This window comes from Typha angustifolia, chromosome 8, assembly GCF_048772165.1.
Source record: "Typha angustifolia cultivar Huaian chromosome 8, ASM4877216v1, whole genome shotgun sequence".
Lineage (NCBI taxonomy): Eukaryota > Viridiplantae > Streptophyta > Magnoliopsida > Poales > Typhaceae > Typha > Typha angustifolia.
Genome location: NC_133246.1, coordinates 16,216,191 through 16,229,822, shown reverse-complemented (window position 1 = coordinate 16,229,822; position 13,632 = coordinate 16,216,191). Strand labels below are relative to the sequence as shown.

General features: G+C 37.7%; 2 protein-coding genes across 2 annotated transcripts; both read right to left on the bottom strand.

The window, feature by feature from the left end:
* Window positions 1-539: 539 nt before the first annotated feature.
* On the bottom strand, window positions 540-7,104 carry LOC140765740 (uncharacterized). Its single transcript, XM_073104962.1, has 9 exons — window positions 6,692-7,104; window positions 5,995-6,180; window positions 4,396-4,488; window positions 4,041-4,223; window positions 3,837-3,939; window positions 3,572-3,757; window positions 2,127-3,463; window positions 1,293-1,717; window positions 540-932 (listed from the first exon to the last, which is right to left on the bottom strand). The coding sequence occupies exons 1-9, from the start codon at window positions 6,968-6,970 to the stop codon at window positions 857-859; spliced, it is 2,868 nt and encodes a 955-aa protein (XP_072961063.1). The 5' UTR covers window positions 6,971-7,104; the 3' UTR covers window positions 540-856.
* Window positions 7,105-9,609: 2,505 nt separating this feature from the next.
* LOC140764953 (superoxide dismutase [Mn] 3.4, mitochondrial-like) lies at window positions 9,610-13,085 on the bottom strand. The gene is made up of 6 exons (XM_073103829.1): window positions 12,717-13,085; window positions 12,198-12,244; window positions 11,983-12,108; window positions 11,804-11,860; window positions 10,497-10,574; window positions 9,610-10,021 (listed from the first exon to the last, which is right to left on the bottom strand). The coding sequence occupies exons 1-6, from the start codon at window positions 13,036-13,038 to the stop codon at window positions 9,929-9,931; spliced, it is 723 nt and encodes a 240-aa protein (XP_072959930.1). The 5' UTR covers window positions 13,039-13,085; the 3' UTR covers window positions 9,610-9,928.
* Between the last annotated feature and the right edge of the window lie 547 nt (window positions 13,086-13,632).

The following is a 13,632-nucleotide window of genomic DNA, read 5'->3' as shown; positions in this document are numbered from 1 at the left end:
TTCTCGCCTAAACTGTGTATGTAGTATATACTTGACAAAATAAAGCATCGTGATCTCATCCTGCTCGTAGAACAAGGCTCTCTGATTTCATCACTTCGGCGAACATAAGTTATGTTATTAGTAAATTTAGGGGACTTCTCATTTTGTACAAAGAAAAGAATAGAAGAAAAATGAAGGATCACCAAGCAATGTAAAAGTACATCTGCAACATTCTCTAGAATTAGCAGACGACCATTTGAAGAAAACTAGGACTAGGCGACTAGCAGAACTGGCCCTTCCAGGACTGTAATAGGTTGATACACCAAGTTGTAGAAGAACATCCAAGAATATTAGAGAGATGGTCCAAATACATATTTCTCACAACATGCACGAAAAGAGTTTAATAGAAAGATTTACGGCAGAAGTAGTATAAAAACACATCTTTAAAGGTCACTAAAACTAAAATTTCTTTTTGGGCATAAAACTATGGTGAAAAAATATCGGACCTTTCCCCAATAAGTTTTACACCTATATATATATATATCAAAGATAACCCAGACAACTGCCTCAACCACCTTACAAGGAACCGAGAAGTGCTAGGACAGAAAGGAGAAAAGAAAATTACTTCTGCAATTGAGTCTACTCTTGCCAATTGCTATGCCCATATAACAAGATTGATGGGAAAGGAAGATATTGGACAAAAGGAAATTAAAAAGGGAACATAATGGTTCTGAGCTATGTGCATTGGAAAACCTAATTGCACTACAACAATAAGCGATATTTTCCACCTATGATCTGCTCAGGCTGACCACTCCAACTGGTTAGCTGTTCTCTCTATATGTCGATTAGTCGTATCTTTTATATGCAGTAAAGACGCCTATCCAATGGATCTCGTCATACCACGGAGAGGTGGAAAGTCGGCATCATCTTTCAGTTGATAGGTTTGTTTAGTCCTGCATGATTGATTCAAGGATTTCATTAAAAGAACTGTTTAACAGACATTGCAATCTCTGAAGAACATACCATATGCTCATGGAATTTAGTTTAAATTTAATAAAGACATTGTACCACAAAGGGTTCATTATAACAGTTCTATGTGAGATGGTATTATATAAGATTCAAAAATGAATTTATAAAACTCATTTTTCATGTAAGCTGCCATGGAGAACTGAAGCAATGACTAGAGAACCAAGTACTTAAATGTAAAGCAAGTTCCTATTAATTAAGTTCAGTGTGGTGCCTTACTGTTGATGTCTGTCTCCTTAGATCACCACCTACTGTTGCTGAAATATTGAAGTAGTGAAGAGTATTACCTTTCATGATTTGGGTGCAACCTTGAGCTTTCCAATGGTGATGCAGGAGCAATTACTGAGCCACTATTAGGAGGAACAACACTGAACTCCCTCCAAGACTCAGTTGAGAAAGCTCTCAATGGTACAGGGCCGAAGGACCCAAATTCAACCCTATCTTCTGCTTGCATGATTAAGTCGTCTTCTTGGGAAGACCCATCGATGACAAGAGGGGATGATTGAGAAGCCTCCATCAGTGGAGGCTTCTGTCGGCTACTGCCATTATAGGGAACAATCTGTATCTGTTGTATTGGTGGTAGCTCCTGCCACATTTTTTCTGATTTCTTGTCTAGAAATATACCATTGTTACGAGTCCTTGATAGTTGATCTGCATGGATTGAATTTTTACCTTCCCGTGATGTCAGACGTTCCTTGTAAGTAGGAAATCTCTACAAGTCCAGAAATAAAGATGTTACAAATTAATAAAATGTCCAAATAAACAACTGTATGAGTCGTCATTCCAGCAAAATAGTGGCACGCGTAATAAGTGGGCCTAACTGGAGATGCAGGTGGATCATTCTGACTCACGACCTCATCTATGATGATTTAAAGATAGCCAACCAGACCAACAAAAAAAAAAAAAACTGTGCAGAAAATCTAGTCCCAGAGTTGGACTTTCTAGTAGATAAAAAGTGGACTGCTTATGAAAAAAACAATTAACTTCCACAGTTGTTGAATTGGGTGCGGTGCAGATGAATTAAGCCTAAACCTATCCGAACCAATTTGCAGCACATAACAGCTAATAAGCTGTCAACATTAACTAAGAACTAGACAAGCATAGCTAGAATGATTTCATACCGGGATGGGACTGTCTATGCTTGTTTGGCGTTGCTTCTGCAAATCTTTGGCGCTAATAGAAGAAGAAATGGGAGCGGACTTCACTGAGCCAGTACTGAGGGATGAGTTCACTGGATCTGTACCACGAGATGACTTCACTGGGCCAGCACCCGGAGATGAGTTTACTGGATCAGAACCAGGAGATGAGTTTACTGGATCAGCACCAGGAGATGTCTTCACTGGGTTAGCAACAGTAGGTGAAGAAAATAATAATCCTGGAAGTAGTCTATCTTCTTCCCTATGTGATAACACACTCAGCCGAGAAGGTCCACCAATTGGGCATTTGTCATGTGGCTGAGTAGAAGATGTTTGGTCAACTGATTGAAAGAATCCTCCAAACATGTACTCAAAGTTATATTGAACTTGCCTAAGACATCTCAAATGAGAATCTAAATCGCCAGCGAGATCTGATCTGTTGAGCAATGCAAGATTTGTGACGGTGCCATGTAATCCTTTTCTTGCCAACGAAAGATTTCTAAGGTGTGAATATTCTGAAGAGTAATAGTTCCATCTTGATGCAACCGCTGGTCTAGCCGGACCAGGAGAGACAGATTTCATGTAGCTACTAGGACTACTGGAAGTAAGATGACCTACAAAGTCATTCTGATACAATTGTGGCTGTCGAAAGAGATTAGATTCCACATCCTGTACTTGAGATGAAATATGAGATACTTCCCCTTTAGTTCTATAATCTGTTGAATTTGTTCGATCATATCGAACACTATATTCTGGATAATACAGAGGATGGGATGCATAATGAACTGTTGATGATGATGCATCTACTTGAGTACTTGGTGAAGTCATATGCTTTTCATTTATGGCTCTTAAAAACAAGAATCCGTTGCTAGCAAGAATTGGACTCTCACCTGCTAAATATATACCTGAATCAAGATGTCCATCTCTTCTAACATCCGAGTTCATTTTAGCAAACGCAGGAACCATCTTTGCAGCATGATGGTGTCTTGTGGCAATTACTTCCTTTTCAAAACTTGGGAGGAGTTCTTCATGCAATTCTCCATGAAGGTCAATGGATGATGGAACATAAGTGATATTATATTTCCCACCTTTCCAAGTCTGTAGTCCTGAAGGAACATAGGTAAAGCCTATAGGATCCAGACCACCTGAACTAAAAGAAAGATGATGTTTCACGTCTGGCCTTTCTCCGGTACCATGCCTTTCTAAAGTGTTCGCGAAAAACATAGATAGTTCATCAGCAACAAGTTCTGGTGGTAACGTAAGAATCCATCCCAGCTTTCTAGCACCATATTCAAATGCACTACGTATACGGTAGAAGTTTCCTGCAGTTAGAAATGAATGGAAAATGAGGAAAACGAAAACTTTCAAATGAATATAAGACAACTCTTATTCTTTAAGAAATCCAAAGGGGAGGAAAGAGAGATGCTGACCTCTGCTAACACTTCTTCCAAGATTGTTATTCCGTTTCAGAGGGTCAATTATGTTTAGATGCTTCCTAGGAAAATTTGGAAACTTTGATTCCGACTTACTTAGGGGTACAGAAAACTTCTCCACAGAACTTTTCAGGAACTCTTTACTAAGTAATAGGTCATCATAATCAATCCCTGGTAATTCAACTGTCGAATAAATGCAAACATCAACCCAACTATACAGGAGAGGATCCAGAAACTAGAAAATTAACAGGAAATCACTTACCAACTATGTTCGGCAATGAAGACAAAGCAACTGGACCATGTAAACTGATGCAATAGTTATCCCAATCAAATTTACTAAAATAGTCCAGAAACCTATAAAGAACCTGTTAAAAAGGCAAATAAAATCACAGTAACTTGATTTAAAAACTGAATAAAGATGCTGATGAAGACTTGAAGCTAAAGTATATACACATTCAGCACTTACAGCCAAAGGACCATTCAGACACTTATGGAATAGATGTAATATATACAGGACAAGTGTCTCCAATGCATATGTAGATATTAGACCATGATGGGCACCCAGGATGCGGCTTTCATAATAACACCAAGCTTTAATCAATATAATGCTTCTTTTAAAGAGATGGTCCTTTCCAATGTGACGGTCAACCTGCAGTTATAACTATTAATTACCCTACTAATAGTGAATCAATATAAGAACAATGTTTAGTGACTTGACATATGAACAAAAGAGCACAAAGTTCCAATGGTACAGCCAAAGACTAGATATAACTTATAAGAATAAGTTGGATGGAACAACAGGGACAGGTTGTCTTACATACCAGCTCGAGAAAGCAGAGTGTACAGAGTCCACCAATCTGATTGAATGAGATATCAACGATAATATTCTGAATTAGGCATTTAACAAGTCTGACCTGGAGATCGTCAATTTATGTAATTAAAACTGGCATAAAGCTTATGAGACAACGTAAAAATAGGGTTTTATTGGGAAAGACTAAAGACATGCATCGGCCATCTGATGTCAACATGCACCTGAGGATTTAAAGAAGAATGTGAAAAAAAAACTAATTTTATACCTTCGATGTTATGAATAATAACAAGTTTAACAAACATCATGTCAAAAGAATGAATATGTTACCGTATGTATAACATGTAATCAAGAGTAAATCTGAAGTTTTAAGGAATCCATAAACTGGCAAAATGCATATACTAGTCATGAATCCATCTTATTTTGAAGTGATACTTGGCATAAAAAGCAAACATTCTATGACGTGGAAAGACCTTGTTGAATTTATTGCTAACTCTCTCATTTCACAAATAAATAAAAAATAAAAATAAATAGCTGAAGACATGTACTCAGAACACAATAAAGTAGCTTGTGAACATTATCTTATAGGCCATTTTCTTTGGACTAAAGAATTAATATTCATGACCTGCTCCATTCTGATCAGTAGAAACTGTCTTTATCTGTAATCAACATTGAGGCCACTTACAATCAGTCCTTGATTAAACAGAAAATTTGTGAAGCTACAAAGCAGAAAAGACAGAGGCTGAAGGAGCATGATAGCAATTGCTAGATAGGGAAAAGTTGAAAGTTCATAGTAAACTGACACACCACCGATATATAAAAGGAGTGAACTGAGTGAGTATGTGGCAAAATAATTTCCAGAATAACAGGGTCAACATTGTAAAAATCAGTTGATTGTGAAACAGATATGCAGCACCAATATAGGCAGCATTAGTAGTGATACAAATCAAGACTGTCAATTGCATTTCTGGCTATTGACATAAGGTATATTACCAATTAAAAGCCAACCATCAAGTTCATGACTGGCATCAGTTAGAATATCATGAAGAAATATCCAAAGTAGACTATATGGTTTATCCAATCATGGCCAGACTGCATGACGACAAACTGATATTTTTTGTACAGATATCTGAAGTGATAACTATATGGTTCATAGGTGCCCCAGACTACCATCAAGTTCATGACTTGGACTGCATTTTACTCTGCATAGAATGTAAATACAACTTCCTAGGAACAGGCAGAAGGAATTGTACCCCTCGAATGTTTTACCACATTTTATCCAAGGATATGCCTTTTGCCTCCACTTTCTCGTCTTACCCATTTGTTGGAAGGAAATCCAAAAACTGAGATTAAGTCTATCAACTAAATGAACATAAGATAAATAATATTTCATGGACATTTAGACTGAGCATGCATAGGAGATTAAGGGATATATTTAAAGGAGAATGATTAGAAATATGGAGGAATTATTCAGCTGCTCAAGGAAAAGCTATCAAAAAACTATAGAGTCGTAAGACTTTAGAAGAAAAAAAGAAAAAAGAACAAAGTAAAAGATAAACCTTTAAGATGCATTGAAACAACTAATATAAGAAGGAAGCATTAGATGGTAAACCTCAGCATGGATGTACTGCACATCTTTTACTTCAAACTCAGCATCCTTGTTATGCTCCTCAGTTTTAAGTACACGACAAATATTATAGACCAAATCGTTACCAGAACTTGAATTACCAAATGCAGTCAGATCAATATCCCCGTCTGGAAGATAAGTCTTCAATGGAACTGATCCAAATGAAAGTACCTGAGGATTTTGCATGAAGAAAAAAATATTGTCATCTTACAATAGATAAATAAAAATCAAGCAATGTGCAAAAATTAAGAGTCATGTAATGAAGCACACAGTAGCAATAGATTCCATGGCCACTTTTGGGATATTCAAATTTAAAAGCACCAATATACTATTAACTGGTTTGCAAAGCAGGTAGTGCGCATCTACCAGAATACAATATATCTGATACCCAGGACTGCTTTCTTGCATGAAGAAAGACAACAGAGCAATAAGAAGTTAAATCAATCGAATAAAATTTTATCAAGCACATGAAAAATACAACATGTATGAACTTTTAAAAGATTAAAAAAACCGATGCTGTAACACAATTAACCAAAAAGTTGCAACATTCCCCACAACATTAGGACTCCTTTACCCTAGATTAAAAAGGAAATGAAAGATATCCAAATACCATTAAAAGATCAAGAAACCACAAAAGAAGCACATTAAAGATAATAAAAAGAAGCGCGAGCGAGGCGATCACCTCGCAACCAAAAGAAGCTCCGATCAGCTTCCGCACGTACTCTATAACCGCCTTCCTCAACTTCTCCGACTCCGTCGCCGGCTGAATCCTCCAAGCAATCTCCCGCGCTCTCCACTCCGCCCGCCACAAAATCTGTGGTCTAATCTCCACCGGGTGCGGCACCGGCCACGGCGTCCACAGGGACAGCGGCGGAGGAGGAGGAGGCGGCGGCAGTCGGGTTCTTCCCTGCGCCGCCGTGCTGGTCCTGAAGGTCGGCCACCCGCTAATATATTCCCCCATCCCAAGGGAATGGTACAGTGGGAAGAAGCGAATGCGGGATTCTTTTATCGGGGAGTGGAACTTGAAATGGCCAGAGAATTATCCTGGGGTTTAAAACCTGATGCTGGTTGGAAGAATTCGACGGGAAGAAGCAAAGATACGGTAACAAAAACAAAACAAAAAAAATGGGATTTTTCTCGGACGGTGAATGGAGGAAACGGGGGTTCCGATCTTTTGCCAGAAACCCCTGCAAAAAAAATAAAAATAAATCCAAATGCTCTCTGAACTCTCTGAACTCTCTGTCAACTGTGAACGAGAATGAGAAGACGGAGGGTCGAATTTATTGAGAGGAAGTGAGGAAGGGAACAGGGATAAGTTGGTAAATTGGCCCTTCTTTCTTTTGGACTCTCTTGGCTGTCATACTTCTATTCTTACAAGCACACACTCTCTCTCTCTCTCTCTCTCTCTCTCTCTCTCTCTCTCTCTCTCTCTCTCTCTCTCTCTCTCTCTCTCTCTCTCTTCTACCACCTCAACTACGAAAATACACTCAATACACACTTGACACTCCACTGGTAGAGACGTAAGAAAATGATCCTCTTCGTTGAATTGGAAAATATATATCTCAGGACAGTTCTGCTTCATGAAGAATATTTCTATGAATTATTGCTAATAATAATAATAAAGGAATGCTAATCTTGTAGCTAAGTTCTTTGAGATCAAAGTTTATGGAGATTTATAGACTTGGCTAAGTAATTACATATACATGTTCTTTGTGATCGAATTTTATAAAGTGAAAATTATAAAACTGCTCTAAAAATCTGTAATATTCTTAATGATAGATCGACTAATAGATGTTTCATAAACGACATTAGTAAGATCGTGCTTCCCAATCAATGTCGGATATAGTTTTCTTGACAAGTGCTTGAGAATACTGGTATTAATAGTTCAAGATTCCATATCAATGTCGGATGTACCTTTTCCGACACGTATTTGAGTAAACGAGAATCAATAATTGAGGCTTCCACATCAATGTCGGATATACTTTTCTCAACATGTGTTCCAAAAGAGAGGATATCAATAGTTCAAGCTTCAAAATTAATGTCCGATATACTTTGATCAACGCGTAGTGATCAATGAACCCCCAATTCATTAAAATGCGTAGAAGAACTCGAATTTTTTCACACTTAATTATAGCTAGTTATCCACTCTAAAAAGTCAATCATTATGAATTTTTATGTGTCTAGAGTTAAAACTAGAAAAACAATTAGATAATACATATACCCTTCTTTACTGCTATAATACTTAGAGCCTTTAATTTTTTTTAAAAAAAAGAAAAAAGAAATAGTCTCCAAAAAAAAAAGATCATTTTAGTGCTATATTACTATATATCATTGGAGCAGAGGAATACTCTAGAAAGTAGATGGCACAAACCCAGCCAGGAGTATTATACATTTTGAGAAGCACATACGTACGGTGTTTATGCGCTAAAAATACCTTCCTATTATACAATCTAACGCCAATGGCGTATATACGAATACCTTCCATATATTTCTGAAGCCAGAGAAAGGCATGCAAGGTGACAGCAACTTTGGAGCGCTTATCTCTCTGACATTGTAACGACTACCTATGGTTTCTTTCCCTCCATACCTCCACGTTCTAATATGGGAACAGCCGTCGTCGTATTACTAGAACCAGTGAAATTACCAGGTAGCCCCTACCGAGATAAGCTCGAAATTATTAACTAAATCCGGACTCCGTTAATCTAGGGGGGACTCACTGGGTATGAAGGCGATTCTCCTGGTGCACACACCGAGGCACCTCGTTGCGCCGCCACGTGTACGAGAAACCTTGTCCTCCTCGTGAATGCCAGCCGTTTCTCCTTTAGGAACCTAAGGGGGGCCATCCTCGCCACGTGGCGGTCGGGTTATCTATCCAGGGTGACGCGGGAGTAGCATGGGGGGATGCCATTCTTGGCAACTGTGTCAGGTTAAAAACGAACGGTCAACTAACGGTCCGACGTAACTCATTGAGATTGGTGTGACCATTTATTTGGTCGTAATTTGCCTCTGGTATGAAAAAATTGAGGATGTTTGGTGCACAGGGATAAGCAGCGGATCCGTGATCGCAAATGATCTCATCGTCGGGTGACTTGAGGAGAGAGAGGGGCACGTAAACCCTGCGGGGGGGCATTATGGGAAAAGGGACTGCTAGGGGCACTTCTGGAACAAAAGAAAGAGAAACGTACGACTGCGGCGCGTGGAAGTTGCACGCTTTTGGGGCAGCTCGCTGTTCCCGTCTTTCTGTTGGTCCACTGCAAAGGAACATATCCGTTTACGTCACTAACGTAATTAGAGAGAGAAAGACGAAGAAACATTAAAGGTGGGCCCCACTTTCTTAACTAAGCCCGCTTCAGGAATAACTTTTATCAGTGGGCCCCACTAGGATTAAGAGTATCTTTTTTTCTTAAAAATATTATTAATTCTCAATATAAATTTATTATTCTTTGTTACTTTAATATCAATTTTATATCACATCAAATATAATTATTATTTTTTATATTAATATTTCACTAAATAATAGAATAATTTATATTAGTGCTAAAAATTAGAATAGGCAACAGAGCCATAAGCTCGTACTAGTGAAATAGTTCTAGTCCCCTGTAGCCAAACAGAAATAAATTCATGTACATTAATAAGGTTTTGCCTTGCCACAACAATTGACATTTGTTTTGCCGAGAAACTCAGTTGTCTATACTTTTTTTCAGCACAGTAGAACAACACAATCCAGAAAATAGTAAACGTAGTCTAAGCAAAACATACATCATCGCAGCAGCTGGTTTGGCTTGTGATGTAATAGCAGCATGATTTAGTATCAATTGAAAGGCTGTCATTCAGCACTAAGCAATGTATACAAGAAGCTTTGAAGGCCCAAATTTATTAGATAGCGATCTAATGAGAGATGAGAGCACGAATGTTCACATCAGGCAGACTCTTTCTCAAATACTTCACCAGCATATTTCCAGTTTATGACCTTCCATATGTTCTTCAGGTAGTCAGGCCTGACATTTTTGTACTGCAGCCAAGATGAAAGGTAATTACAATCAGAAATTCTGTAGTATCGTATAGCTTCCTACCTTAAACCAGGGAAAATTCTGTAGTATCTTATTTCCTCGTAATCAACATGATTAGGAACTGATTTAATATCATTCAACTATCAGTCATCCTGATCCACTCTCTTAAAGATACAATATATGATCAACCACTCTCACATGATTTGATTACTAACTCAATTAAATGACAAACAATAAAAAAAAAACATAGCAACCACAAAATATCAAGTACCAAATAATGTAACTTCTCATAAGCTAAACACATTATATATAGGAATAGGTCCCTCCCACTTATTCCCTATTGGTGGAGTGTTTGTGTTTTAATATTGGTTTAGCATGACTGAAATCTGAAATATCATTTATAAAAAAATAACTAACAATTGTATAGTCCAATGAAAGAGTGAAAGGGTTATTGCAAATGACACACTATTTAGTTACCTGCAGGTAGTATGCATGCTCCCAAACATCTATACCAAGCAAAGGAACCAAGCTTGCTCCTTTAGTCACTAAAGGATCCTGTGCAGAAAATTATTCAGCCACTGTTATGCATTTGGACAATAAGGTTTGCAACCCAATGTGATATAAAGTAAGAGGGAAAAGCAATATACGCAAGTAGCCATAAAACAAAAGAAAATGTTATGGAAGATCAAATGACATGAGAAAAATATGTGTGACCACAGACACCGCTAAGCACTTAAGTGGAGTATATTTAAAACTACAAGCAATTCTTCTCATACATCTCCAACTCTACTATTATAAGGAAGTTCTTAATCCAAGGCTTAGGAGAAACAGAGAGTCATGTAACAGTGGAGCATATAAATTTAAGGAAGCCAAGTTAAAATGGTGAAACTTTAATTAAATGTTTATCCTACGTTGATGTTAGACCAAAGGATGGCTCTAATGCAAGTGGCTATTGCTGGTGAGGATTTTGGAAGGGAAGGGATCCATCAAATATCCTCCAAGTGGCAATAGAATTTCACAAAAGCACCCTCGGATTGGCAAGTAAAATAAGCACCAATTTCAAGAGCATTTTATGTTTAGCTTGATAGTCTAGTGCAAAATTGCTCATTTTTTATGAGTCTCAACCTAGCTTCCCAAATATTCCAGAAAAAAGAAAAGATCAGCATGATGATGATCTCTTACAGGTCATGTCCTACTAATATCACGAAGTCACTATTGTTGGTTATTTCAAATTATCCTATCCTATACAAGTCTGAGATAATAGTATATCTAGCCTCACAATTCCCTCTCGGTTGATTCAGTGGTAACAGTGTAGACACAAGCCGAAACAATAGTATCTTCATAGAAATTGACTTAGTACATTCATTGCTCATTTACTTGCCAACAATAGAAATTGATATTTGTTTATTAAACAATTCTTTTAATTGGTTCCTTGCTTGTCACTTTGACATATAGTTCCTAATATGTACACATAGAGACCACCATGGCCAGCCAGATTACTAACAATTTTATCAGATTGATTTCATAACTTCTAAGTAACTATCCTAACAAATTTTGATATTTTCTCAAACAACATTCTTTATGCTCATTTGATGAATAACAGCAACCTTTCTAATCACTTGTGTTTGCAATGTGTGGTCCTTAAGGAACAATAATATCAAATACAGATGAATAAATAACAAAAGTTGTTTGGGACAACACATTAGTTCAGCAGCATAATTTAGAACTAATATCCAAATACATGTACTAAGTGACATTATACCAATAGATATAACAAACTTTACCTGATTAGCAGTGGTTTCAACCTTAAGCTTTTTCATCTCCTTATCCAGAGCCAACCACTGTTCAAAGATTACAGAAAGTAAATGGCAATAAGCATCAAGGGAACATGCACTAATATGATTTTTAAGGACTACATAAGCATACAACACCTAAAAGGTACTGTAATCAGCAGTGAACTCACCACCCATCCAGACCCTTGAAGAGCAGCACCTTCTGCATTCATTTTCTGAATAAGAGCCTCCATTGAACCAAAATCAGTATCAATGGCCCAACCTAGTGCACCATGTGGAGGCTCACCACCACCCTCCTGAAAAACATATTCTTTTCCTGTAAAAAGTGCAACATTGCATGCCCAAAGGTAATGGAACTACAATTTATAACGGAGCAGTTACTCACACTAACAGGCTTGAGATTTTTCCAGAAGATCGAATGGTTGACATGACCTGCGAAGGGAAATTATATAAACCTTGTTGACTTAGATCTTGTTTACAATTATTCCACACTTTCAGAAACCGAAAAATATCAATTCTACTTCTAATGCAAGAAAGTCACCGTAATTTCCTTTTAAAGTTGGAGAGTAACCTTTAAAGGACAAAACAAAGGCTAAAAAAAATAAAAACTTCTCTTAAATTCCAGAATAAGGTAGTCGAATTGACTTTGAGAGAGCACTAACAACTTGCAATCATAAAATTTCTTCTTTTCCCATATACATTGCCGCATAATATAGCATGCATTCCTCCAAATCATGAGAAACATGACCAAAAGTCTTAATTACACAAATTGGTAACATCTCGACTTAGATTACCTCATAAAAATTTCTAATCTAAACAAATTTGTAATAAACCACTGAAGAACACTAAAACCAAAATAACAAGAGAGGAACAAGGAGAAAAAGTTCAAATAACGGGTATTTACCTCCGCCATTAAACTTGATGGCGCTCTGGAGCTGGACGACGGAGGCAGCGTCGCCTTTGGCCACGGCGTGGTCGAGCTGCTCGAGGGCCTTGTTGTAGTTAGTGATGTAGGTCTGGTGATGCTTCTGGTGGTGGAGCTTCATGATCTCCCCGCTGATCGACGGCTCAAGTGCACCGTAGTCGTACGCGAGATCGGGTAGGGTGAAGGTCACGAGGCCCCGGGCGTGGGAGTAGCCGACCGCCGGAACTCCGGCGGCGGAAGATGGCCGGACCCCTAAGGCTAGGGTTAGGGTTTTCTTGGCCGCGAGAGTTCGGAGAGCCATGGCTGCCGAGAGCTGCGAGTGTGATCCGTTTGTGTTGGCTGGGCTGTTTCAGATCTCTCTGGAGTAACTAATCACTGGGCCTAAGTGTTGACTAATAATCTTGGGCCTAATTTGTTTGGCCCATAAAGAAATTAATTATATTTAAAATATAAAATATAAATATTGTTAATTTAAACTTAAATCTGACAGGAGATTTCTGTCAACTTCTCCATGATTTCTGTAAGTGTGTGTTTGATAATCTTCAATTTCGATGTGATTGTTCATTAGTAAGTAATTAAACTGAGATTATAATAATAATAATAACAATAGAAGTAAAAATAATAATACTAATACGCATAAAAAAATTTACTCAATTCAAACACATAGATTAATAATCACATAACTGAAACCTAAATAAATATTTAATTGTTGTTGATGATGCTTTTATATTTTCTTTTTTAATGATTAAGTTTTCTTTATCAAGTCTATGGAGAACATAAGGTTGCTGGGTCTTTTTAAACGATGAGAGATTCGACCGAAGAGATGCTCTAAAAGCAAATGATAGTGAGAATGATATAGCTAGGCAAGACACAAGAGGAGGCAAAGTTTGTTCAA